The sequence below is a fragment of the Hemitrygon akajei genome, chromosome 31 (assembly GCF_048418815.1).
Source record: "Hemitrygon akajei chromosome 31, sHemAka1.3, whole genome shotgun sequence".
Classification (NCBI taxonomy): Eukaryota; Metazoa; Chordata; class Chondrichthyes; order Myliobatiformes; family Dasyatidae; genus Hemitrygon; species Hemitrygon akajei.
In genome coordinates this window covers 17,081,532-17,108,540 of record NC_133154.1, presented here as the reverse complement: position 1 = coordinate 17,108,540, position 27,009 = coordinate 17,081,532, and the positions used below count along the sequence as shown (strand labels likewise).

General features: G+C 44.8%; 2 protein-coding genes across 2 annotated transcripts; one reads left to right on the top strand and one right to left on the bottom strand.

The window, feature by feature from the left end:
- Positions 1–1,105: 1,105 nt before the first annotated feature.
- On the top strand, positions 1,106–6,912 carry smdt1a (single-pass membrane protein with aspartate-rich tail 1a). The gene is made up of 3 exons (XM_073033478.1): positions 1,106–1,298; positions 2,191–2,334; positions 5,861–6,912. The coding sequence occupies exons 1-2, from the start codon at positions 1,137–1,139 to the stop codon at positions 2,326–2,328; spliced, it is 300 nt and encodes a 99-aa protein (XP_072889579.1). The 5' UTR covers positions 1,106–1,136; the 3' UTR covers positions 2,329–2,334; positions 5,861–6,912.
- Positions 6,913–12,791: 5,879 nt separating this feature from the next.
- On the bottom strand, positions 12,792–19,677 carry ndufa6 (NADH:ubiquinone oxidoreductase subunit A6). The gene is made up of 3 exons (XM_073034100.1): positions 19,507–19,677; positions 14,748–14,863; positions 12,792–12,998 (listed from the first exon to the last, which is right to left on the bottom strand). The coding sequence occupies exons 1-3, from the start codon at positions 19,640–19,642 to the stop codon at positions 12,867–12,869; spliced, it is 384 nt and encodes a 127-aa protein (XP_072890201.1). The 5' UTR covers positions 19,643–19,677; the 3' UTR covers positions 12,792–12,866.
- Between the last annotated feature and the right edge of the window lie 7,332 nt (positions 19,678–27,009).

Genomic DNA, 27,009 nt, shown 5'->3' with positions numbered 1-27,009 from the left:
AGGCATTGTCATCACAACTCAAATAATTACAGATCAGAAATAACTTAGAATCATCGAATTAAAGCTCTGGGAGTCATTCTGTCCATCGATGTCATATAGAACCCTGTAATGCAGACCATTCATTCCCAATCTCCCGTTCATTTCCTCAAGTGCCTTTCCAATTCTCTTTTGAAAGCATTGCTTCAATGATTTCAGCAAACAGCATTATGAAGGACCCCATGCACCCCTCATACAAACTCTTCTCCCTCCTGCCGTCTGGGAAAAGATACCGAAGCATTCGGGCTCTCACGAACAGACTATGTAACAGTTTCTTCCCCCAAGCTATCAGATTCCTGAATACGCAGAGCCTGGACTGACACCTTACTGCCCTATTGTCCTGTTTATTATTTATTGTAATGCCTGCACTATTTTGTGCACTTTATGCAGTCCTGTGTAGGTCTGTAGTCCAGTGTTTTTCTGTGTTTTTTTTTTACGTAGTTCAGTCTAGGTTTTGTACTGTGTTATGTAACACCGTGGTCCTGAAAAAACGTTGTCTCATTTTTGCTATGTACTGTACCAGCAGTTATGGTCGAAATGACAATAAAAAGTGACTTGACGACTTGATTTTAGGCAGCAAGTATTAGATTATTACTGAACAAAAGATTTGGCCTGAAGAAGGGTCTCGGCCTGGAACCTCAAATGCACTTCTTGCCATAGACAGACAAGAAAAAACTGCAGATGTTGGAAATCCAGCAATTTGTAAGCCTTGCTACTTTCCATAGATGCTGCCTGGCCTGCAGAGTTCCTCCAGCACTGAGTGTGTGTGTGTGTGTGTGAGTGTAATCAGGTATTGACAATAGGGTTTGTGTGCAATCCATCTGTTGTGGGAGCAAACTATTTGGCCCTTCGAACCTGTGATTTAGATCTTAACACTGTCATTTACTTTTGTTCTGCACATTTCAGTTGGCTTTTTAAATAAATCTCGATCACCAACTATTACTGACCCTTTAACGCAGTGTTTGGTGTGGACCTCCCTACTGTGTTGATTCCGGCGCCATAGTAACCAGTTGCCATGTGAACCCAGTCGAAGGCGGGGCGCAGCCTTTAAAAAATGCGTGACGTCTGCAGTGAGCAACTTCCTCTCTCCTGCCACAGACATGGCGGCTTTTGGGCGGTCTCTGTTCGGTCTCAGAAACACCCTAAAGGTCGGGGTAACCCGGGGCTTGCTGCATCCCCAGAACAAACCTGGGGGGCAGCTTGACTCGGCCCGAAACATGCTGGTGTCAAAATCAGGAGCCATTTTACCCAAACCTGAAAAGGTAAGGTCGGCTCTTCGGCCGGTGAACGGTAGACATTTTATTGACGGCGTGCTGCACCAATCAGCGGGCAAAGGGCGATGATTGATATGTTCCTTGCCCATTGATGAACGAGAAGGAATGCTGGTGAACTCAATAGGCCGGCCAGCATCTATGGAGAGGGAGAGGAATAAACTGAATGTTTCGGGCCGAGACCGTCAGTCAGGACTGTTCCCCTTTCCACATATGCTGCCCGACCAGCTAAGTGTTCCAGTGTTTATATTTTATTTCAGTGTTTCAATGAATGACTTCAGGCTTTGAAGACCGATTTAATTATACTGTTCTGATCCATATTTTAAGTTGTCAGCTTCATTGGAACATGGAGTCAGGATTTGGTCGCACGCCACCTAGGATTGTTGGGTGCGTTCAGTGAGGTCATAGCTGATCTGATCTTCCCTTCTCCTCCCATGACCTATCTGCTTCTAAAGCTTTTTAATAACTCCCAACAATATTCTCAGCTTGTCTTTCAACAGATGCTGCCTAACCCGCTGAGTGGTTCCAGAAGTTTCTATTTTTATTTGCGATGTTCAGCAACTTACAGGTTTTATTTTAATCCACTTTCTTATCTGTTTTCCATTACCCTTGACTCCGTTTATAGACCAGAAATCCATCTCTTATCTTGAATATACTTAATGACATTTATTTCTTCATGGGATGTGAATGCTGTGTTTCCTGGGAGGGTGTGATATGATGCTCTGCTTTCTGACACCGGCTATGGCTGACATCTGTGTGAACATCGGATGAGAGAGACTGTGCAGGTTTGGGTTGGGAACATCACCTCGCGGGCTGATGCTGGCACGCAGAGCTGGTAGAAGGCGATGAATATTAAAATAAAGTTTGACTTTCCTTCCTGCAGATTTCGTTTGGTCTTTTGAAAATCTTCGTTGTGGTCATTCCTTTTCTATACATGGGCACGTTGATCAGCAAGAACTTTGCCTCGCTGCTGGAGGAACATGACATCTTTGTCCCAGCTGATGACGACGATGATGATTGACTCAGGGTAAAGGAGCATGCCTGCAAATTTATTGTCTGATGCCCGTCCTGCCTTTTCAAAGCTCAAAGTATATGTATTATCAAAATACATATGTGTCACCATACATGATAGAAGTGTTCAAAATCATTAAGGGTCTAAAGTAAGCTGAATGCCAGCTGTCACTTCAAAATTAATCCATCAATGAGGACACGGGGCCATAGGTGGAGACCGATTTCAGGAAGCATTTCTTCACACAGCCAGTTGTGGACACATAGAACAATCTAGTTTTGTAGTTAAGAGTTGTACCTTAGAGACTTGTAAATCTAAACTCAGTAGTTATTTCAACACGCTATGTGAGTAGGAGCTTGGCAAGTTTTGATGGGCCGAATGGCCTTGTCAAAAACTTACTAATGTTCAAATTAAATATCTCACCCTGGGGTTCATTTTCTAGCAGGCATTCACAGTAAATACAAAGAAATGATGGAATCAATGAAAAACCACACACAAGACAGGCAACTAATGTGCAGATACAAAAAAAATAAATAAGCAATAAATATTAGACAAAGAGGCCTTGAAAGTGAGTCCATAGGTTGTGGAAACAGTTGAGTGATGGGGTGAGTGAAGCTGCCCTCTTTGCTTTGTTACGTACCCCGTAACTGGGTATCTGACCAGCAGAGAAAGAAGAATCCGTTGGAGTCTGGTGGTACCAAACTAAAGATGTTTATTAGTAAACTACACAATACAGTATCAAAAATGCAAATATACATATAAAACAAGTTGTAGGAATAATAATAATCAATAATAAACAAGCTCTATCGATGTCTAGGGGTAAATGAATTGTCATAGGAAAGTATAGAGTTCAGTTCATAAATGCTGAAGTAGTTATGGTTGTTGTGTTGAAATCGGAGAGAGAGAGAGAGAGTGAGCGAGATGTAACAGCAACAGTTGCGGCAGGCAAACCTTTTTGTGGCTTTCTTAATCCGTCGTATCGTTGTGGTCATTCAGTTATGACCCCTCTGGTCTTCAGCTAGTCCGTTCTTCTGTGGTGGACTCATCACTCTGGCATGAGTGGAGACACACACAAGTCCCCACCAGCCCTGCTGTAACACTGTGAGCTTTACTGACCGATCTCCTGGTTCGGTCTCCGAAGCCCCCACCTTTCTGTGGGTTCCCAACACTCAATCAGTGTCCACTGGTGTGTCTGAAGGGTGTCTCTCCAGACCTGTCTTTTATCCCCACTCACGGGGTCTCAGCTATCCATCAACTCTGAATGACCGTGTCCATCAAATCAGGCCACTCCTGCTATCTCCTGAGGAATGTTAACAAGCAAAGTACAGTCCTTGTAGTAGAAGGTAAATAATCCAGGAAGAGTCATAATGCAGTAAATCAACAGTCTCTCTCCCCCTCTTATCTGTAGCAGATGTTCTTGCCTGGGCTTTATCTCTCTCAATAGCAGCATAGCAACAGCAATAGTTTGTAGTTCTCGGGGGGGGGGGGGGTGGAAATGGTTAACTCTGCACCCCATTGTCCATCACTCATAATATCCTTTACTCATCATTTTCCAATGTTCCATAGATTCAGGATCAGTTCCTGAGGATTGGAGAATGGCTAATGTTATCCCACTTTTTAAGAAAGGAGGGAGGGAGAAAACAGAGAACTATCGACCTGTCAGCCTGACATCGGTGGTGGGAAAGATGCTAGAGTCCATTATTAAGGATGAAATAGTGGCATATCTAGATAGCAGTGATAGGATTGGGCCAAGCCAGCATGGATTTACCAAGGGTAAATCATGCTTGACTAATCTATTGGAGTTTTTCGAGGATGTAACCAGGAAGTTAGACGGGGGAGATCCAGTGGATGTAGTGTACCTCGATTTCCAGAAGGCATTTGATATGGTCCCACATAGAAGATTGGTGGGTAAAATCAAAGCTCAGGGCATCGGGGGGAAGGCATTGACATGGATAGAAAACTGGTTGGCAGATAGAAAGCAAAGGGTAGCGGTGAATGGGTGTTTCTCGGAATGGCAGGTGGTGACTAGTGGGGTGCCACAGGGCTCGGTATTGGGACCACAGCTGTTTACCATTTACGTTAACGATTTGGATGAAGGCACTAGGTGTTGACAGGAAACAGGAGTGAACTGTACTACAGTCGGCCCTCCTTATCCACGGGTTCCGCATGCGCGGATTCAACCAACTGCGGATCGGGAAAACCGGGAAGTTGAGCATTGTTCACCTCGCATCTCGTTCGTTCGCTACTTGTGTTGTGAGCGAGAGGAAGGAGTTTAAGGCTAGTGAGGGATGGCTGGCTAGCTATGTAAAGCGCTACAGCCTTAAGAACTTAAAGATCACGGGAGAATCGGGATCGGCTGATGCCGAGGTGGCATCAGGGTTCCCAGAAGAGCTACAACGGTTGCGTCTGTACTGAACATGTACATGACTTTTTTACTTGTCATTATTCCCTGAACAATACTGTATAACAACTACTTACATAGCACTTATTTATATTGTATTAGGTATTATAAGTAATCTAGAGATGATTTAAAGTATACGGGAGGATGTGCGTAGGTTATATGCAAATACTAGGCCATTTTATATAAGGGACTTGAGCATCAGTGTTTTTTGGTATCCACGGAGGGTCCCGGAACCAATCCGCCGTGGATAAGGAGGGCCGACTGTATCTCAAAATTACTCCAGATACCCACGCTGGAGAACAAAGACTGACTGGCAGTTCACTGCTAGGGAGTGTAATCCTTGTCTATGTAGAATCAAGCTGTCATTAGGATGACTTGCAGGGCTATCTAAAGAAAGAACTGCTGTCCTTGAAAACTGTTCCCTGTCACTGCCAGGAGGGAGCCACCAATGTGTAAAGGTTTTACTATGTGTCTTGGCAAATTGAAGTTGCCTGCTCAGTGGGTAGTGTTCCTGCCTCTAAATCGGGTTATGGGTTCAAATCACACTCATTATTTCCTGTCAGTGATGACGAGTTACATACAAACCTTTTAAACTATGGCTCGGCCTGACCTCGATGGAAAGCATTTTATGACCTATGTGAAGAGAAGCAAGAACATTTTTTTTCCCTGAAGCACCAGCTAGTATTTATCTAATCTGACTGGATTTTAAAAATGAGTTTATTATCTGGGATTTGTGGGAGCTTGCTTTGCAGATTCAATTGGAAACATTGTTCCTCTGAGTTCTGAGAGCATAGATTTAGTGCAAGACCAAATTGTTTGCCATTTTGGAAGGTGGGTGGGGGAAGAGCTGCACAGGGGACACTCTGATTGTGAACAGCCAGTCTTCTCCCCTGAATGGCATTGATGAACAAGTTGGATTTTACAACCCATCAGCCTTCCGATTCTAAATCTCCTGATTCTGGGTCGTTCTTCCAGAGATTATCTTGGTTATTCATAGAGGGATGTGAACACAACGTCACTGATGACAATCAGCAGCAGATGCTTCAGTATTAGTCTGCCCCCCGAAGACTGCATGGGGAAATAAAACACTCAGCAGAAAGAAGCAGTGAAAATGGTGTCATCTTTCTCCTTCTTGTCTTTCAGGTTCTACCTCTGTTCACAAGCTTGTCTCGTTTGATTGAAATCCATGGGAGCCATTATCTGTACATATTGATCCTGTAACTAAATCGCCCAAATCTCTCGGACTGAAGAGACGACTTCTCTGAAGAGAGGAGCAATCAAACATAACCATATTTTGCATGTGTTGCACATAGTCTGTGTGTGGGGTGGGGTTTGGATCAAGAGGGTATGGGGGAGACAATCAACACTCATTAAAATTAGGATCACTCTCAGAAAACTTTACTATTCTTAGTTAGATTAACACTTAATTAGACCAGGACTTCTTATGTTTGAATTGTATTTCTACTTCCAACAGTACAAAACCCAGGCTGGACTTCAGCACATGTAAATGTCCTGTTGCACTAAAACTCTTGCTTTTGCTTCAGAATTAGAATTGGATGGTGTTGGTGCTCTGTGGATGCCTTTGAATTATAGTTTCACTAAATGCCTGCTATATGTTGGTTGAAGTGACCCAACAGTTGTCAGCACTGGGTCAGGGATTAAACACTCCTTACTGGTTCTTCAAATTTATCATCTGCAGTTTGGAATCAGCAAGGGGGCCAGTGGTGGTTTGGGATAGAAGGGCTTGAACTCTATATTGGTTAAGGGATGTATAATTTCCACAACTAAACTAATCAAACGAGAAAAAGTACTTCCTTGAAACAAGTAACTGAAATTTAGAAACATTGAACAGAGTGAAATGTGATCAGTAGTTATTTTTTTGGCCCAGAACTAAGTAATACTTTAGAAAGTTTAGATCATTACGACCAGTAACACAGAGAAATTAATGTAAAGAAAAATGGAACGAGATTCAGGCTGGTTGTGTGCATCTGGACTTCCGCATGGGTTGGGAACGTGTGATATGCTGCCAGTGAGTGTGCACATCTGGTGTGTAACTGACTGCCTGCTGTTTGCTTTATTTCGTGCATGATGTGTGGGATTCAGCCACGTTACCTCTGGTTTAAAGATTTGCCGGTGTCTTTGATGGAATGTGTTTCTGTCACCCACAGCAATAAAACTGGTTAAATCTGACCAAACAGCTTGTGTTTTTCTGCATATTACTGGGTGAGCTGCATTTTGACAAATGGTTTAGCAGATTTGTACATTGTGTGGCCTAATTTTTATTTCTCCCTACCCTAGGCCTTTAAGTTTGATGCAGGCTGACATGAATGCTTATTGTGAATGTTGGCGAATTCTCCCCAATACAGCGGGCTTTTGTTTGTATTTTTTACCTGCGCAGGTTCCCCCATTCATCTTGTTAAATTCAAGTTTTCTTTCTCAGTACCAGCCCTATGATCTGTGTGAGTAGGTAGCTGATTCTGAAAACTTGCTTGGACAGTAGATTTGTCCACAAACTTGCACAGAAACATCCCTTTCCATTGTTACCAAGAGCTTTGTATTCTTCCGCACTCTGCTCCTGCCCCCTTTAATACTGTCAAATGTGGATATTCCCTCTATAGACAATTTATTAAGGAACTGAACAGTTTGTATAATATAGAGCCATAGAAAGCTACACCACAGAAGCAGGCCCTTCATGCCGTCCAGTCCGTGCTGAACCACTTAAACTGCCTAGTCCCATTGACTTACACGCAGGCACAGCCTTCCATATCACTCCCATCCATGTAGTTATCCAAACTTCTTACTTTTTTTTAAACATACAGCGTGCTATAGGCCTTTACGTCTCTTTGAGCCATGCCGCCCAACTAGACCCTGATTTAATCCTAGCCTAATCACGGGACAATTTGCAATGACCAATTAACCTACCAACCAGTACATCTTTGGACTGTGGGAGAAAACTGGAGCACCTGGAGGAAACCCACATGATCACAGGGAGAACGGACCAACTCCTTACGTAAGAAGTAGTGGCAGGAATGAACCTGGGTCACCTGTACTGTAAAGCATTGTGCTAACCACTATGCTAAATCAAAATTGCATCCACCTCTTGAGTTGGTGGTTGGCTCCACACTCTCTGAGTGAAGAAGTTTCCCCTCGTATTGAGAAATATCTGAACACAGGATGCAGCAAAGGCTACAGGAGCAGGCAACTTCCCAACCGTACTACTGAAGACCTGAACACCACAAATACTTGTGCCTGCCAGTGTAGTTATGGGTTCCTATCAGATAATTGCCCCACAATATCGTGGACACAAACTGTAGGACAAGTCCAATAGTGACTACCCAAACAGTCAAAATCATTAAAGTGATCACATGGTGCTTAGGCAATGGCCAGTTTAGATTTGATTATTACTGTCGCACATACTGAGGTAGAGTGCAAAGCTTTTATTTATGTACCATCCTTATGGAACACATTACAGTGAGGTAGTAAAAGGAGAAGTAATGTAGAATATCGTGTACAGTTAGAAAGAGCAGTGCAGCCGGACAAGGTGCAAGGACCATGATGAGCTAGACTGGAAGATCAGGAGTTCATCCTTTAGCAAGTGAGAAGACAATTCAAGAATCATAACAGCAGGATAGAAGCTGTCCTTGAGTCTGATGGTTTGTAATCTCAGACTTCTCTACTGCCTGACACACCAGTCCTCATAGAAGGATCAGAAGAGGAAAGAGTGAGCAGTTTCAAGTTCCTGGGTGTCAATATCTCTGAGGTTCTAACCCGGACCCAACATATTGATGCAGCTACAAAGAATACACAACAGTGGCTATACTTCATCAGGAGTTTGATGAGATTTGGTATGTCACCTGAAACACACAAATTTCTACAGATGTAACATGGGAGAGCCTTGTAATTGGCTGTATTACCATCTGGTTTGGGGCTACTGCACAGGTTCAAAGTAAGCTGCAGAAAGTTGTAAACTTAATCAGCTCCATCATGGGCACTATCCTACATAGAAACCTGGACATGTTCAAGGAGCGATGCCTCAGAAAGGCAGCATCCATCATTAAAGACCCCCTTCACCTAGGGAATGCCTTCTTCTCAGTGCTATCATCAGGAAGGAGGTATAGAAGCCTGAAGGCATAAACTGAATAATTAATGATTCAGCTTTTTTTCCTTCTGCCATCCGATTTCTGAATGAACATTAAACCTATGAACACTACCTCACCACTTTTTTATTTCTATTTTTGCACTATTTAATATATGTGTTGGCACGTGGCCAAGTGGTTAAGGTGTTCGCCTAGTGATCAGAAGGTCGCTGGTTCGAGCCCTGGCTAGGCTGTGAGTCCTTGAGCAAGGCACTTAACCACACATTGCTCTGCGATGACACCAGTGCCAAGCTGTATGGGTCCTAATGCCCTTCCCATGGTGGTGTGGAGAGGGGAGACTTGCAGCCTGGGCAACTGCCGGTCTTCCATTCCTGGAAACTTTCCAAGGTGCAAATCCATGGTCTATCGAGACTAACAGAGGCCTACACCTACACACACTTAATATATATACTTACTGTAATTCAGTTCTTTCCCTGTTATTATGTATTGTTGTCACAAAGTTAATAAATCTCACGACGTATGCCGATAAGAGGGAGTCCTTGGTTACATTGGCTGTTTTCTCGAGGCAGCAGGAAGTGTAGATGGAGTCAATAGGGAAGGTTTGTTTGTATGATGATCTAGCCAATGTCCACAACTCTGCATTTCTTGTGGTTTTGGGCAGAAGCTGTGAGGCCTCCAAATAGGAGGCTTTATATAGTGTATTTGCAAAAGTTGGTAAGAGTCATTGGGAACATGTTGAATTGACAGAAGTTATCAGATTTGGACAAATGAACCATAAGGTTGAATTCCAGAGGCAGTGGATGAAAGAAATAGTCCTTGATATAGGGGTAGAGTTACCTGGATGCTGTGATTCAGGTGGCAGTCATACCTATTAGATTAATTGCTTCAAATTCTGACCGTGGTCGACATCAAGAGGGTGTGACTATGAGTGAGGCATGCAGGGGAATTCAAGAGGTGGTGCTGGGGGAGCCTTGGCCCTCAAGCTAGTCTAACAGGGTTCTTACTCCCTGTGTGGGTGAGAGTTGGGGGCTGCAGGAAGGATGAACAATTTAATTGGGGCCTGCGGTTCAGGGAACCATTTGAGAAGGGGGAGAGAAGAGAAATATAGTTATATTTGGGCATCATATAGTCAGGGTAATTGTCTATTGCAAGGATCAAGAGTCCCAATGACTGTGTTGCCTGCCTGGTGCCCAGCTGCAGGAGATTGAATATGATCTGGAGAGAAATTTGGAGTGGGAGGGGAGAGACCCAGTTGTCATGGTTTATATGGGTACCAGGTAGAACAAGCAAAGAGGTTCTGCGAATGACATTTGAACAGCTAAGGGTAACATTAAAAAGCAGAATGGAAAAGATAATAATCTCTGGATTGCCACTTTAACCATATGCAATTGGCACAGGGTCAATAAGTTTCGAGAGTTACATGTGTGGCTCAAAGAGTGGTGTGGGGAAGTGGATTTGAATTTGTAGGACATTGATACCACTGTTGAGAGAGGGAACTATTCTGATAAGATGGGCTCCACCTGAACCATGCTTGGATCAGGGTCCTGACAAATCACAGAACTAGGTCTGTGACTAGGGTTTTAAACTAAGTAGCAGGGGAGTGGATTCAGCAGACTGGAAACGTGTGGATAAACTAAAAGGGAGGGAGAGGTCAGGAGAAGTGATTGAAGTCTCCAGAATAAAATGAGGGTTTAGAAAGAGTTAAAAATTTAATTTCAGGCAACACGGAGACAAAATTTGAGAAGAGGGATTTTGAATACAGGATGGAAGATGTCATATTTGAATGCATGCAGTATATGAAACAAGTTGTAAGAACTTATAGCACAGTTAGAATTTAGCAGGTACAACACCGTGGGCATCATAGTCATGGCTAAAAGAAGATCACAGTTGGGAGCTAAACATCTAAGGATATATATCCTATTGACAAGACAGGTGGGCAGAAGGGATGGGATGGCTTTGTCGGATACAAGAGTAGTGGATAGATTTGGAGAGATAACAGCTAGAAGACCAGCAGCTTTAACACCATAGAACCACATGGTACCAAAACAGGCTCTTCCAACACACCAAGTCTCCACAGATCTTCAACCACTCATTTACACTGATCCTACATCAATGCATTTTTATACAGTAATTATATCTTTTCACCAACTACCCAACTCTGCCATTCATTACATACCACAGACAACTTACAAGGGCCAAGTTAAACATATTTGGGATGTGGGAAGAAACTGGAACATTGTGGTAGTGGGGGCGGAACTGCACAGTCACAGAACATGCAAGCTTCACACAGATAATGTTGAAGGTTTGGATCTCTGGTTCTGAGAGGTAGCAGATCTACCTGCTGCACCCCTGTGGCATCTATGTCTTGGTCCCTCATTTAATGATAAATGTAACTGCTAAGAAGATAATAAAAGAGACTCATTGAATTTATTTATTTAGAGATACACTGCAGAACAGGTTCTTCTTGCCCAATGAGTCACAACACCCACCTATTTAACACTAGCCTAATCACAGGACAATTTACAATGACCAATTAACCTGCTAAAAATTAATTCCTGGATTGAAGGAATTGTCCACCAAGTATCAAAATTTGGTTTATTATTGTCATGAAACTTGTTGTTTCGTGATAGCAATACAGTGCAAGACAAAGAAATTATGGTAAGTTGCAGTAAGAAATAAAAGTGTAAAGAAGGAATAGTGAGATCATGTTCATGGACCATTCAGAAATCTGATGGTGGAGAAACTGTCTTTAAAGTATTGATGCAAACACAAGGAAATCTGCAGATGCTGGGAATTCATGGGTCTCGGTCCAAAACATCGACTGTACCTCTTCCTATAGATGCTGCCTGGCCTGCTGTGTTCCACCAGCATTTTGTGTTTAATTTATTGTGTATGCATCTTAAGACTACTGTACCTCTTTCCTCATGATGGTTAAAAAAAAGGACATGTCCTGGATGCCATTGATAAGAAGGCTCGTGCCTTTGATGGACCTTGCTCAGTCTACAACTCTCTGCAGTTTCTTTTGATCCTCTGCATTTTCCCTCCAGAGTTTAATTTCAAGATCAAGGGTCTCCCATTTCAGAATGGGGTGAGGAGGGTTGTGAATACTTGGAATATTCTACTCCTGAGAGTCATGGGAATAGAGTCGCTGAGTATATTGAAAGCAGAGATGGATTTTGGGGCTAAATGGTGGTGAAAAGGGAGAGTGAAGTTGACACTAAAGATCAGATCAGCTGTGGGCTAACTGAAGGTAGGGCAAGCTAAGTGCACCGTTGGAGAGACAGTGGATATAGTTTATTCAGCACAATGAGCAGCTATTTGAGATACTCTCAGAAAAGGAGGTCTGCTTGACACAATATTACATCGCATTTTTACATGCTAAAGATCAAAGGTAACAGCAGGACAATTCTCTCGTTAAAATGCATCCACAATGCTTCCTTTGAATTACATATAGTTTCCAAACACATCCTCCTTCATACCCACACTGACACCCAAAATGAGTGTTAATCCCCACTGACTCTAGATTCACGCATATGCTGACGTCAAGTGCATGTGTAGTTTGTAATCAACCCCAATCTGCAGCACCAGGGAGGCTCGTTCAGAGCTGCATTTTAAATTCAATCTACGATCCACATTCAAATCTGAAGATTGTTTGCTACCGAAATTAATACCTGCCATATACCCTCACTCCAGAATACACCCTAACAGGGCAGAGTCCTGCTCTCCTGAAATATGTCCTTATGAGAAAAACAGATGTTTGAGGGACAACAGATGCAGTAGGTCTAAGATGAGGTTAGGAGTGGACAGAAGAGTTGATCTAAGGTACTCTGGTGTGAAGCACCATGAAGTTGTGACCCAACCTTTTAGAAGCCAGACTCAGACTCAGACCCAGATTGATGGGAAATTACCTGGGGATACAAGAGCTCACTGACTGTAAAACAATGAATTTGTGTCCAAATAACAACATGAGACATCTCTAGGGAAAGAGACTAAATCCATCAGATTTATTACTTTTGAATATCTTTATTTTACAATAGACACTGCCTCATTATTTACACATCGTGGCCCGCGAGGAATCTAGATAGGAAATCGGTAGGTCGAGGAGTCTCTGTCTCATGGAAGTAACGCATGATGTGTGTCCTCTGCTTCCAAACTTTAATTGTTTCTTCAAGATCCATTTTACCCTGGAAATGGAAAAACCAACAGGGCATGAAATTAGGGGAGTATGAACGACCAAAGATGGGGTGATTAAGTAAATGGAACTGTGGCTAAATCAGAAGTGTGGACAATGCAAAAGTCCTTTGCAAGTTCCGATACAACAGCAGAAAATTCCGAAAATATTTAGGTCAGGCAAAGGAAGAAGCAGAGTCGGCATTTTAGGTTGCTAACCTCTCTTAGGAATGGAGAGGAGTTAGAAATCCAACGTGTTTAACCTCCAGAGAATTTGAGGAGGACATGGGGAACGTCTGTGATCAAGTGCAGATGGGAAATCCCTCAACCTGAAACATCAGCTGTTTCTTTTTCCACAGATTCTGCCTGAGCTGCACTTTCTGTTTTTATTTCTATACAAGTTTAACTTAACTGCTTCAGAATTCTGTTACTCCAGCTATAAATCCCACTACTTGGTTTCTGTTTATTATTAACCTACAGTTTTACTTTTAATGATATGTGAATCTATCCTACAAGTCTCTATAGGATTTTGCTTTATTATCATCTTAATTACCACTTTATTGGCGTGCACATATATAAAAGAAATAAGCCTCACATAACCATATTAATTTATTCACAATCTCGGCAAAATGTTGGCTGATTGGCTAATTGGACAGCAACTGCTAATGAAAGGGAGGTGAGTGCAAGTGGAGTGGCTGAGCTATAGGGCTTTGACTTGAGAAGCTTCGGCAAGAAGCTTTTTTAAACTACTAGACTAATTGCTGACTAGTTGAGACTTAAACAAGGTTACTGAAAATGTGGTTGACAGTAAAACTACAACTAATTAAATAAAGCAGGGATGCAGTTGAGGTTGCTGGTGGACCCCAGCATAATTCCTGTTTACAATCTCTGCAACTTGAGGAACTCGAGCTCTAAATTGATCACCTGGAATCTGAGCTTCAAACACCATGGAGGGGTGGAGTTACTTGGATACTGTGATTCAGGTGGCAGTCATACCCAGTAGATTAACTGCTTCAAATCTGGACTACGGTCAACATCAAGAGGTAGAACTGGAGGAGCCTCAGCCCTCAAGCTTGTCTAACAGGACTGAAATTCTTACTCCGTGAGGGTGAGAGCGGGGTCTACAGGAAGGATGAGCAACCTAATGGTAGCCTGTGATTCAGGGAGCCATTTGAGAGGGGAGAGGGAAGAGAAATATAGTTGTACTTGGGTATCATACGAGGGGTGATTAATAAGTTGGTGGCCTAAGGTAGGAGTCAATTTTAGAAAACCTAGCACATTTATTTTTCAACATAGTCCTCTCCTACAATTGCAAGAGTAACAAGAGGTAGAACAGGCATGTAAGAAAGGTATTGTTACAGTGGGCATGGGTGTACTTCAATATGTAGGTAGACTGTGAAATTCAAGATAAATAACTTCTAGAAGGTCTATAAGAATGCTTTTTGGAACAGCATGTGGCAGATGCACAAATAAAAAGGCAATTCTGGATTTAATATTATGGAATGAACCAATTTGATTAGGGCACTCAAGGTAAAGGGACCTTTGAGAGGCAGTGTTCACAGCATGATGAATTCCCCCCTGTTCACCTCAGCATTGATCCCTGTGGGCTTTGTTAACTATTTTAACCTTAAGCATAAAATGAGTAAAGAAGTAGGCAAAACTAAAGGCGAGTGAGCATTTGTCTGACCTGAACCTGGACAGAAATAGTTCAGAGTGAAAAGCTAAAAACAGCTGAGCTTCAACTGACTCAAAAGAGATTGTACCTTAATCACCAGAATGTCGATAACCCTGGGGTCAGTGACATGGGCGTTTCTCATAAACATCTCCCGCACTTTATCACGTCCTTGTTTGACTGAGATATCCAGATGGAACTTCTGTACTGCAGAGGAGACACAATACCAAACATCAAGCAGTGATCAAACGCTGCAGGATTCTACCACTCTCTCAGAAGGCATAGAAACGACATTTGGCCCAACTGAGCAAAGTCAGAATATAGACTTTTCAAAAGATTCTTTCTACCCGAACACAACCTGAACAGATTTTATCATCCTTTTTTCTGGGACTTGTGGCTGATCATAACTCAGCATATTGAGCAACAGTTCTGGCTTGGTTATTGGTTAACCAGTTCTCATGACAACTGTAGAGAAAAAATATCATCCCATGGTTTAAGTGTGTCAGAACCAGGTTGTCCTCTCGCTTACAAAGAGTATCTGGCTCTCACTCCCCACGGTCACAACCTTTAACCACAGAAGCTCTACACGGATCGTGCTTTCAGACGTCAAGCACAGGCTGCCTGGAGGAAAAGCGTGCTAGGACTGCAGTTCCACTATGTTACAGTTCTGCTAGGATAGGTCACTGGATACGAGGTGATCTGAGACATTGTAAAGCTCTGAAAACTGCAACAGAAATCCCAATTATCATCAGCCAAGGCTTGGCAGGCAGTGTTGCCAACCATCTTTGTACCATTAAGTTTAAGATCTATCCCAGGGACTGAGGCACACAATTCAAAGTTCAAAGTAAATTTATTACCCAATTACATATATCACCATGTACAACCCTGAGATTCATTTTCTTGCAGGCATACTCAATAAATCCATAAAATTATACCCATAATAGAATCAATGAAAGACCAAACCAACTTCAGCGTTCCACCAGAGTGGAAAAGACAACAAACTGTGCCAATGCAAAAAGAGAGTAATAATAACAAGCAGCAATAAATATCAAGAACATGAGATAAAGAGTCCTTGAAAGTGAATCTATAGGTTGTGAGAACAGTTCAGTGATGAGGCAAGTGAAGTTGTGTGGTTATCCTCTTTAAGAGCCTGACGGCTGACGGGTAATAACAGTTCCTGAACCTGGTGGTGAATCCTGAGGCTCCTGTACCTTCTTCCTAATGGCAGCCTGGGTAGTGGAGTCCCTGATGATGGATGCTGCTTTCCTGCAAACGACACTCCATGTAGATGTCCACAATGGTGGGAGGGTTTTTACCTGTGATGGACTAGGCTGTATCCACTACTTTTTGTAGGATTTTCCTTTCAAGAGCATTGGCGTTTCCATACCAGGCTGTGATGAAAACAGTCAATATACTCTCCACCACACATCTACAGATGTTTATCAAAGATTTAGGTGTCATGCCAAATCTTTGCAAATTCCAAAGATAGTAGAGGCACAGCTTTTCTTCCTCATAATTGCACTTACATGCTGGACACAGGAAAGGTCCTCTAAAATAATAACACCAAAAAGTTCAAAGATACTGACCCTCTCCATCTCTGATATTCCAATAAGGACTGGTCCATGGACCTCTGGTTTTCTCCTCCTGAAGTCCATAATCATCTCCTTGGTCTTGGTCAAATTGATTAATGAGGAAGTGAGACAGCCATTTATTTGGTGACAAGTTAAACCAATAATCATCTTCCTTTCCAAGTGAACGCAAGATACACGGGGGCAAAGAACAGATGAGGTCGAAGTCCTGGTTCCTCAGGCAACACCTTGGATCAGATTTGGTGATTATATAATTGATGTTGAGATCTTGCTGTGCAAAAACTGGCCTTTACATTTCTTCATTAAGATGCAATACAAATGGGAATGTGTAAGTGTGATAAGAGAAGCTGGGGAAGAAGAGGATTTCATGAAAATGTAATCTATCTGTGTGTCTGCAGCCGAAGAAAGGAAACTTCTGGACCTAATCCTGGGCAACAAGGCAGGAAACTTAATGGAAACAACATTATCTGACATAAAGTGGAAAAGGAAATGGAAGCACAAATACACTCAACTGGGAGGAGGATCTGGCCAGACCCTGGAATCAAAATAAATTGTGCTTCAAGTATTAAACAGTGGAAGCTCAGCTATTCTGGGAGGCAGAATAACCACCTGCAGGGGGCTTAGGTAGATAAGATGAAATTAGTTTTATATGTCACAGGTACATTGAAACATACAGTGAAATGCGTTGTTTGTGTCAAATTGAATCAGCAAGGATTGTCCTGGGCAGCCCTCTTTTGGCACCAAAATAGCACGCCAAGTATGTAGCATAGGGAGTTGCATCGACGTTTCCAGCACTTGAGCTCTGGAATGACTGAAGATAGAGAATAAAATGATAAGAAAAAAACGTTGATGGTAATTTGTTCCACGATAGTGCAGAAAGCCCCGAGGTTATCAGGGAAAGTGAGGCGAGTCAGATAGGTCATGATTCAGTTGAATGGCAGAGTAGGGTTGTACAACTGGCTACTGCAGCTAGCTGTTAAGTATTTAAAAATGTGTGCACCTCTCGGTGCTCAGGATGTGCCCCCAAGAATGAGATCAATGCTGTAAATGGTAGGTCTAACAATTTATGGTTCTGAGGGGGAGATGCATTTCCGACGGCACTGATGTCGCAGAGGGGAGATACGTTTCCGATAGTACTTTGAGGTGGTATTCTGAGTGGCAGGGCTCTAGCAAATCCCCACCTTCTGTCTGTGCTCTTGCAGCAATGAATCTCACACACACAGCTCTGAGAAGAGGCTCAGGGGTGCAAGTGGACAATCAGTGCAGGCCGCTGCAGGGGACCAACAGCACTCACTCCACAGGCGGATAGGTTACCCGGAGCCTACAGCCTTTCCGTTGGACATGAGGGAAGCCAGGTGCTCCCTGCTCTGTTTGGCAGCACAGCAACTGCCTCACTGCTCCAGCAACTTGGATTCAGTCCCAACCTCCGATGAGTTTGCATGCTTTTCCTGTGCCCACATGGCGATTCTCCAGCCTCCCAGCTCCAGAGACGGGGTTCCTCGTGTCTGAAGAGTAAATTGAAGAGGTGGGGGGGGGGGGGGGGGGGGGGGGGGGAGGAGAGAGAGGACCGCAAGGTGATGGGTGAAACCTGAAGAGGGAGGGATGAAGTAAAAAGCTGGGAAGTTGATTGGTGAGAGAGATACAAGGGGGGTGAGTCTGATAGGAGAGGACAGAAGGCCATGGAAGAAAGAAAAGGAGGAGGAGCATCAGAGGGAGGTGATGGGCAGGTAAGCATTACACTGTTTATAACGTGCATAGTATATACACATTATTTGTTACTTTATTTGAGGCATTATTACATTGTGTGTGAATGACATCCACTGTCTTGCACACCTTGGTTTGGAGGAACGTTGTTTCATTTGGTGGTATACGCGTATATGGTTGAATGACAATAAACTGAATTTGAGTGTGAAGAGGATTTATCGCAGTAGAAATGTCTTGCTCCAACTTTATGGGATGTTCCTGCGATCACATCTGGAACATCCCGACTCAGCTTACAAACACCCATCTTTTGCACAGCTTATACTGATAAACAATCAGACAGTAGCTGCTACGGGAAACCTCAGCCACGTAGGAACTCCATTCACGGCAGTATTTCCGACTTGTGATTTGTGAACCGGTTAGGTTATGAATGGTTCAAATGAACAAAACCCTGCAGAAACCTAGAGAGGACCTGTATACTCCTATACTGCTCAGGAGTACAATAACCCTCAAGATCAATTCTGATAATGACCATAAGACATAGGAGTAACATTGCTATACAATGAGAATTAACCCACAGATTCTAAAATCTTAGGGTCTGACAGGGGATGAAGCTTCTGCTAGCTGAACTGTCTAGAACCAGACTCAAAACCAGAGGTTTGCCATGCAGGGCTGGGATGAGAGGAAATTTCTTCCCCAGAGTCTAGAAATCTTCTGAAATCTCTGCCCAAGAAAACTCAGTGATTGTACATTCAATACAGACTTGGTTTTACAAAGAGATTATTGGAATTAAGATATCACCAAGACCCTATATTACAGTAGCATAACCTCCTGATTGACAGTCTGCTGGAAGAAGTCAGTGGGTCGAGCAATATCTGAGGGAGGAAAGGAATTGTCAATGTTTTGGATCTAAATCATGAAGGAGGACTTCAATTCCTCTCTGCTCATTGAATGCTTCCAACAGATTGTTCATTGCCCCAAAATCCAGTGTCCACAGTCTCCTGTGTCTACATAACCTCTCTGGATTTACACTAAATCACACCATAAGATATGGGAGCAGTTTCAGGCCATCCCATCTATTGAGTCTGTCCCACCATTCGGTCATGTTTGCTTATTTTAAAAGTCAATTCTCTGACCTTAACCCCCTTTACCAATCATAAACCTATCTAATTTCTACCCAGCCATTTTGCCTACAAAGCCTCTCCACCCTCTGACAAGCCCAGTGAGACTAAAAGCTAAAGGAAGTGTTAGTACTCCGTTAATATTCTTTTCCAATTACTCGCTGTGCTTGTAGACGTGCTTCCTGCTTATATTTTTATGCTTAAATTCCAGGACATCACTAGCCAGTATTAACCTACCCTGGAGCATCTCCTACCAAAAGACCGGGTAGTCAGTGACCACATTGGGGCTCGGAGTCTTATTCTCGCCCCTCAACCATTCCCAGATCCCGGCGATAGAGCCAGGCAGTCTAGGCCGCGGTTCCCTGGACTCGCAGCCAGGCAACCGGCCGCCCGCCGACCTTGACCCGACCCCCGTGCACACTGCACCGCCGCTCCTTACTGGTGTTGGGCACCTCTCGGTACCATGCCCGGTACAACTCTCGCACCCGCCGCTTGGCTTCGCTCTGGTCCCGGGACAGGAGCGGCTTCACCACCTTCCCTGAAGCCGCAACGGCGCGGCCGGCCGCCGCCATCATCTTTACTCAAGCGCAATGCCCGCCTCCGGAGGGAGGCCACTGGAAGGTTATTGGTGCGTACCTCATGACAACTGTGTAAAGTTTTCACATCTTTGTACTGATTGGTAAATATTTACATCAATCATGTGTCATCTTGCACCCTTCTTTGCACTAATTGGTGGATATTTGACTTCGAGTTCTGCCGCTGCAGAGATTGTCATTTCCCCTTCATTTATTGGTTAATATTTACATCAATCACAAGCGCCGGCGTTAACAAAGTTATTATTTAAAGAGGTGCAGTGCAGGTGGGTAAGTAACAAAAATAGATTAATTTTTTAGCCAGAGAGTAGTAAATCTGTGGAATGCTCTGTCACAGATTGCGGGTGTATTTAAAGTGGAAGTTGACCGTTTCCTGATCAGTCAGGGCGTCAAAGGATAAAGCGAGAAAGGGTTGAGTGGGATCCAGGATCAGCCATGATGGAATGGAAGAGCAGATTCAATGGGCTGAATGGCCTAATTCTGCTCCTGTCTTATGGTCTTAATATATTTTTGAACCAATTGAACAATCTGCCACTGCTGCGATCTCCTGGGGGTGGGAGGGTGAGGCATGGTTGAGATTCTCTATTGATCCCTAATGGTGGAACATGAACCTACGGTTGGCTCCATTGCTCCGAGCCAATGAAAGTATCAAGCAAGGTTGAAATTGTTGAGGACGAGCGGTAAACAAACAGTCTGCCTGGGTTTGACCGGTCTCTCGAGATTCTACCCACAGGTGGAAGATGCAGAAGCCTTGGGTCCCAAGCCGACGAGTTCAGAAACAGCTGATGCCTGTGGATTTCTCTGCCCAATGAAACAGTGGAGGCTACCTCAGTAAATACATTTAAGACAAGGTTGGATAGATTTTTGCATAGTAGGGGAATTAAGGGTTACGGGGAAAAGGCAGGTAGGTGGAGATGAGTCCATGGTCAGATCAGCCATGATCTTATTGAATGGCGGAGCAGGCTCAACAGGCCAGATGGCCAACTCATGCTCCTATTTTTTACGTTCTTATGTTCATTGGCCCACCTCAGCGCAGAACACATTCCGCGATTGTGGACTCCGCAGTTCATGTTCCTTGTGCATTTTGTCAACTACTTCTTCCTTTACTATTTGCGTGAGTTGATCGGGCCGCCTCAGCGCTGAACTGACCCTGCAGCTGTGGCCCGTGGCCAATGGCACAGAGCTGAGGATTCACTGTTGGAAAGTCTGCGGTTAATGCCACTTGTTGACTTCCTATTGTTCGCGTGATGTGTTCAGTTTTTTCCCCCCACACATTGGCTATTTGATGGTCTTGTCGTGTGGGGTTTTTCTCTGGATGGGTTCTATTGGGCTTCTTTCTTTTGTTGACTGCCTGCAAGAAGATGAATCTCAAGGTTGTACACTGTAAATATACTTCGATAATAAACATACTTTCAACATGTGTGTAGAGCAGTGCAGAAGCAGTCTAAAAACATGGCCTATAAGAGCACTTGTCACTTCAAAACCCCTTTCACCTCGGCATAGCTCTGTCAGAAAAGTGGCAAGTGCTCCAGGCACAGGAAGGTTCCACCCACTGAAACACAGTAGATGACCTGCTGTCACTGGTGCCAGTTGAGAGTTGAGTTATCGGATTGGGGATGCAATGAGAGCACAAAACACATACACACATACTCCCTGCCCTGCCACCCATCTTACACTGGGCTGTCAACTCCGTCTGAAAAAGCAGATGAAGTGAACATCTCTTCCCAGGGCAGTGCACTCCATTTGGTGCCACGTCTGAACGTTACATGCAACCTGCATTCCGCAAGCACAACTTTTAACTATTGTTGCCGTGTGACGTTTTTATTTACCTTTTTGAGTGAAGTACCATTTCCAACAAGGCCTATACAGAAATAACTCCCCAAAACCCATTTTGTCTGCAATCTAAGAAACCACTGGGCTATTAAAACAAATTGTCAACTTATCTTTCTTTGAATGCTTTTATTTATTATTTATAAGAATCTTGGAGGTGAGACAAAAGGCTAATCGGGCAGAGAGCCTGGGCTGGAGGTTTCCTGTATAAAACTCTGCATTGGGTAATTCTTCAGCTCCTCACTCAGTCGCTTCTCTTCTTTGACGAGGAGTCTCCAGATCTTCTTAAGATCGTCCATTGCTTGGAGGTTGCGGGCCAGCTCTCCCTCCTGAATTATGATCCTGCAATAAACAGCAGTCCCTGATGGTTTCCGCTGTAAAAGCAGCCACTCTCCTCTCCCCAGTCACACCAGCAAAGCCCCAGAAACACTCCCCAACGTCCCTCCATAGAAATGCAGCATCAGGACCAGTGGGGATTGATCGACCAGGCCCATTTTACATCAGCAGAGGGTCATTCAGCCAGACCCAAACCTACTCCCACCCGTCTGTATACATCCCAGTCTGGGACAGGGCAATGATCTGTTGTAGAGCTATTAACAGCATGTGAATAGGAATCAGAATAGTGTTTAATCTGATCGTGTTTCTACTGTCGTGATGAGGCCACACTCAGGTTGGAGGAACACCTTATATTCCATCTGGGTAGCCACCAACCCAATGGCATGGACATTGATTTTCTCAAATTTCCGGTAAATCCCCCACCCCCCCGGCACTTCACCATTCCCATTCCCCTTTCCCTCTCTCCTTGCCTGTCCATTGCCTCGTCTGGAGCTCCTCTCCCCCTTTTCTTTCTTCCATGGCTTTGCCTATCAGATTCCCCCTTCTCCAGCCCCGTATCTCTCTCACCAATCAACTTCCCAGCTCTTTACTTCACCCCTCCCTCTCCCAGTTTCACCTACCACCTGCTACCTTGTGCTTCTTCCTCCCCTCCCCCACCTCTCCTCTTTTTCTCCCCCGGTCCTGCTGAAGGGTCTCAGCCCGAAACGTCAACTGTTTACTCTTTTCCATAGATGCCGCCCGGCCTGCTGAGTTGCTCCAGCATTTTGTGCATGTTGCTTAGGTATAACATGAGCCTGGGCCAAGGGATAGACAAGACATTGTGAGGGGACTCAGAGAGCCCCCCCCCCCCCCATCCTGGGTTTCAATGACCCCAACATACATCTGGGAGAGCTTTGTCTTTGCCCACCAGCTGGACGTGAGGGTCTCCTCTCCTGTATCCTGCTGTGGCAGCAGGTGATGGGGTGGGGGGGGGGGGGGTTGGTTTGCAACGGATGCCTCACCGCAACAGCAAGGATGGTCGCTTTATAACTGCCCCAGCTGCGAGCCAGACACCGTGTACCTCTGTTTGTCAGCAGACTGGCTGGCCCACTCCAGCACGTCGAGGAGATGATTGCGGTACTTCCTGAGGGCCATGGCCTCGGCTAGGTCCTGCTTCAGGCGGGTGCTCGGGTCCCAGTTAAGTGGCAGTATCTGATCCTGCAGGCTCCGATAGTAGCTGTACCTTTTCCTAGACACAGAGCGGAGGGCTGAGCGGCGCACGGCACAGAGGACGGTGAGGAAGGGGGGGGGTTGGATGGGGAGAGGAGCTACAAAGGAGTGGGGGCAGCGGGAGGGGCAAAGGGCTTGGGGAAAAGGAGAGGGTGGGTGGTAGATATCCCCAAAACATTTTGCCTCCAATTCAAACATCTCCAACACCCCACCCGCTCTCCCCACTACAACACTGGCCTTGTAGCACCACCTGGCCCTTCTCCAACATCACCCCGCTAACTTACCAACAGCCCATCCACATCCCATTGCTCTTAGGAGCAGAATTAGGCCATTCAGTCCATCGAGTATACACGCCTATTCAATCACAGCCAATTCATTTCTCCTTACTTTCCATTCTCCCTCTGACTCTCTGATACCCTTTCCCATTTCTCTAACCGGGTCACTCGACAATCCTCCCCAGTAACCGTTCTCATTTCTGGCCTCACTGAGCTATCTCTCGACCCTTATAGGGCCCAGTTCCACCTTCTGAGAAAACTCCCTCCCTCTTCCCCCGACCAAACTTATAGTAATCTCCCAATAGGTCTCTGCCATTTTTCAGTTGGCGTTTTTGACTACATTAAAAAATGATTTTTTTTAAAGTTCCTCTCAGTTAGGGGGAAAGAAAGCAAAGTTCCACCAACAGTGAGGTTATAAAATGAAGCCATTTTGTTTTGGTGCTACGGGCCTAAGATCCCTGGCCTTCTCACAAGTAGCACTGCAGGACGTTTGAGTGAAAGATGGCACCTCTGCCTCAGTCTGGGCAATCGGCTCTTTGACCAATAAAACTTCACCCTGCCGCTTTGTCCATTACCTGTTCATCTCCAGGACCCCCAGCGGCATTTTCAAGTCCAGTTGTGCTACGGCTTCGAACTCTGCCACCCATTCATTGAGCCAGTTGGTTGCCCAGCCCCAGTAAGCCACCAGCGTCCTGAAGCACAGCACCCTCCCCAGAAAGGCCAACAAGCAGCGGCAACACTTCAACATCAGCCGGACAGAGGGAATGGCCCTCAGCCTCTCACAGCTCCTGATAGTCCACGAATAAAATGCCTCGTCCACTGCCAGGCCTAGCTGGTCGATCTTCTGAAGCTGCTCCAGCATCTTGCCCCATCCCACCGCGCCGGGGGCAGCCTCTCTCTGGTTCCACCAAGTCCTGCCTACCCCCTTCCCCTTGTGTCCACACCCAGCCGCCCAAAGGTGCCAACGGGAACCAGCTGACACTCACAGCTGCCTTCATCCAAGTCAGCACACACTGTTTGCTTTCAAAAGAGAAGATTCTAGAATGGAATGGTACAAACATAGAAGGCAGGTCAAAGGAGAAAGCAGAGGTTCTAGAGAAGCAGAGTGCTGCTCTGGAACTGAAAGGGGCAGGCTGTGCATGGGCTGCAACAACAGCAGGAGATAGAGGGTTCAATAGCAGAATGGCCATCACATGCTTAGTATACATAATAGAAACCTCCATGGACTCTGTTTCTTTCTGCCTCAGTAAAGCAACTAGCATAATTAAGAACCCAACCAACCTGAACATTCTCTCTTCTCCCATCGAGCAGAAGATACAAATGCCTGAAAGTACGTAACATCAGGAGCAAGGAGAGATTCTATGCTGCTGTTAACAGACTTCTCGATTGAATGGACCTCTTTTCCAACAAAATGGGCTCTCGACCTCACAATCAACCTCATTATAATCTTGCACTTGCTTTACCTGCACTGTACTTCCCCTGTAGCCTGTACACTTGATTGTTATTGTTTTAACCTTGTTCTACCTCATTGCATTGTGATCTGTATGAATAGTCTACAAGACGAGCTTTTCACTATCTCAGTACATGTAACAATAAACCAATGCCAATGTGGAACAGGAAGGGTTAATGGGAACAGCACGCGGGCGAAGAAATATATTTCAGTAGTAGCACATTTACAAAGGTACGATTTAATGTCAGAGAAATGTAGACAATATACATCCTGAAATGCCTTTTCTTTGCAGACATCCACAAAAACAAGAATGCCCCAAAGAAAGAGCGACAGTTAAATGTTAGAACCCCAAAGTCCCCCCCAACTCCCCCCCTCCCGCGCGTAAGCGGCAGCGAGCAACAATCCCCCTCCCCCCAGACAAAAATAAATGCATCAACACCACCGAGCACTCGTGTGAGCAAAGCAAGACTTGCAGTTACCCCAAAGACTACGTTGTTTACCCAGCATTCAACATGTAGTATTCGACATACTACAGTCTCTCTCTCTCTCTCTCTCTCTCTCCATTTTCAGACTAGTTTACCCTTTCCAGAACACAAAACACAGGAGAATTAGACTTTTGGGTCTGCTCTGCCATTCCAGGTTGAGGGCTCCTCTCAACCCCATTCTCCTGTCTTCTCCCATAATCTTTGATGTCCTGACTGAATCAAGAACCTATCAACCTCCACTTTAAATATTCTCAATGACCTGGGCCCTACAATGGTCTGTGGCAATGAATTCCTGATTCGTTGCTCTCTGGCTGAAGATATTCGTCACCTCTGTTCTAAATGGACATCTCTCTATTCTGAGGCTGTGTCCTCTGGTCCTAGCCTCACCCACTGTAGGAAACATTCTCTGCAGGCCCACTTTATCTAGGCCTTTCAACAGGCTTCAGTAAGAACCCCCACCGCGCCATTCTTCTTAAGTTACAGCAAGTACAGTCCCAGAGCTATCCAATGCTCTGCGTACATTTACCCTATCGTTCCCAGAATCTGCTCTGGACCCTCTCCAATGCCAGCAGTCTTCTTAGATAAACAGCTCACAATACTCCAAGTGTGGTCTGACCAATGCCTTATAAAGCCTCAGCATTGCACCCATTCTAGCCCTTCGAATTGAATGCTAACATTCCTCCTTTACCACTGACTCAACCTGTAAGTTAACTTTTAAAGAATCCCGCACGGAGACTCTCAAGTCCTTTCGCACCTCTGATTTTTGAAATTACTCCAGATTTTAAGTACACACTTTCATTCCTTGCACCAAAGTACATGACCATACACTTCCTTAACTATATTCCATCTGCCACTTTTTTGCCCATTCTCCCAATCTATCCAAAACCTTCAGACTCCTTACTTCCTGCCCCTCCATCTTTGTATCAACTACAAAGCCATAAATCCCATCATTAAATCCTAATCCTGCCCCCTGCACCAGTTCCTCAGCTACTCCTTCACCTGTGCCATCAGTCTGTTCTTACCCTGACCTGTTCATGGTACTGAGTAACCCAGGACTACCTTCAGGTTCCTCTTCGCTAACTCCTTATACTCACTGCACAGGACCTTTTCCCCCTTTCTGCCCATGTCACTGGTGTCAACATGCACCACAAACTCTGGCTACCCACCCTCCCCTCTTGAAAATTTTCTGCTGCCATTCCTGAGACATCCGTGACCTTATCACCTGGGAGGGAACACATCAACCCGATCTCTTTCACAGCCACAGAATCTCCTGTCCATCCCCACCCCCCCAATCGAATCTCCTTTCACTAGCGTTCCACCTGACTTTACCCTTCCCGGTTGAGCCTCAGAGCTGGCCACAGTTCCACTGGCCCGGCTGCTGCTGTGCCCTGGCAGGTCACCCCTCTCCCCAGCAGCATCCACCGATGGGAACCCCACCCCGACTGATTACTCCCCTTACCACGCCTGGTGGTCACTCGTCTACCATCCGAAGCTTGCACCACATTGGCGGACACTCACAATCACGAGCTGCAATGCCTCTGAAGCAAATGGAAGTCAGTGTGACGAATCTGAAGGGATCTGGGTGCAGCGACAGTCCAGGGGACGGAGGGCATCAGCGGGAGCTGGTGATGTATGATAGGTCGTCGATTTGCTACTGCGTGGGAGGGGGGCTTTGGGGTTCTGACATTTAACTGTCATTTATTCTTTGGGGCACTCTGCTTTTGTGGATGTTTGCGAAGAAAAAGAATTTCAGGATGTATATTG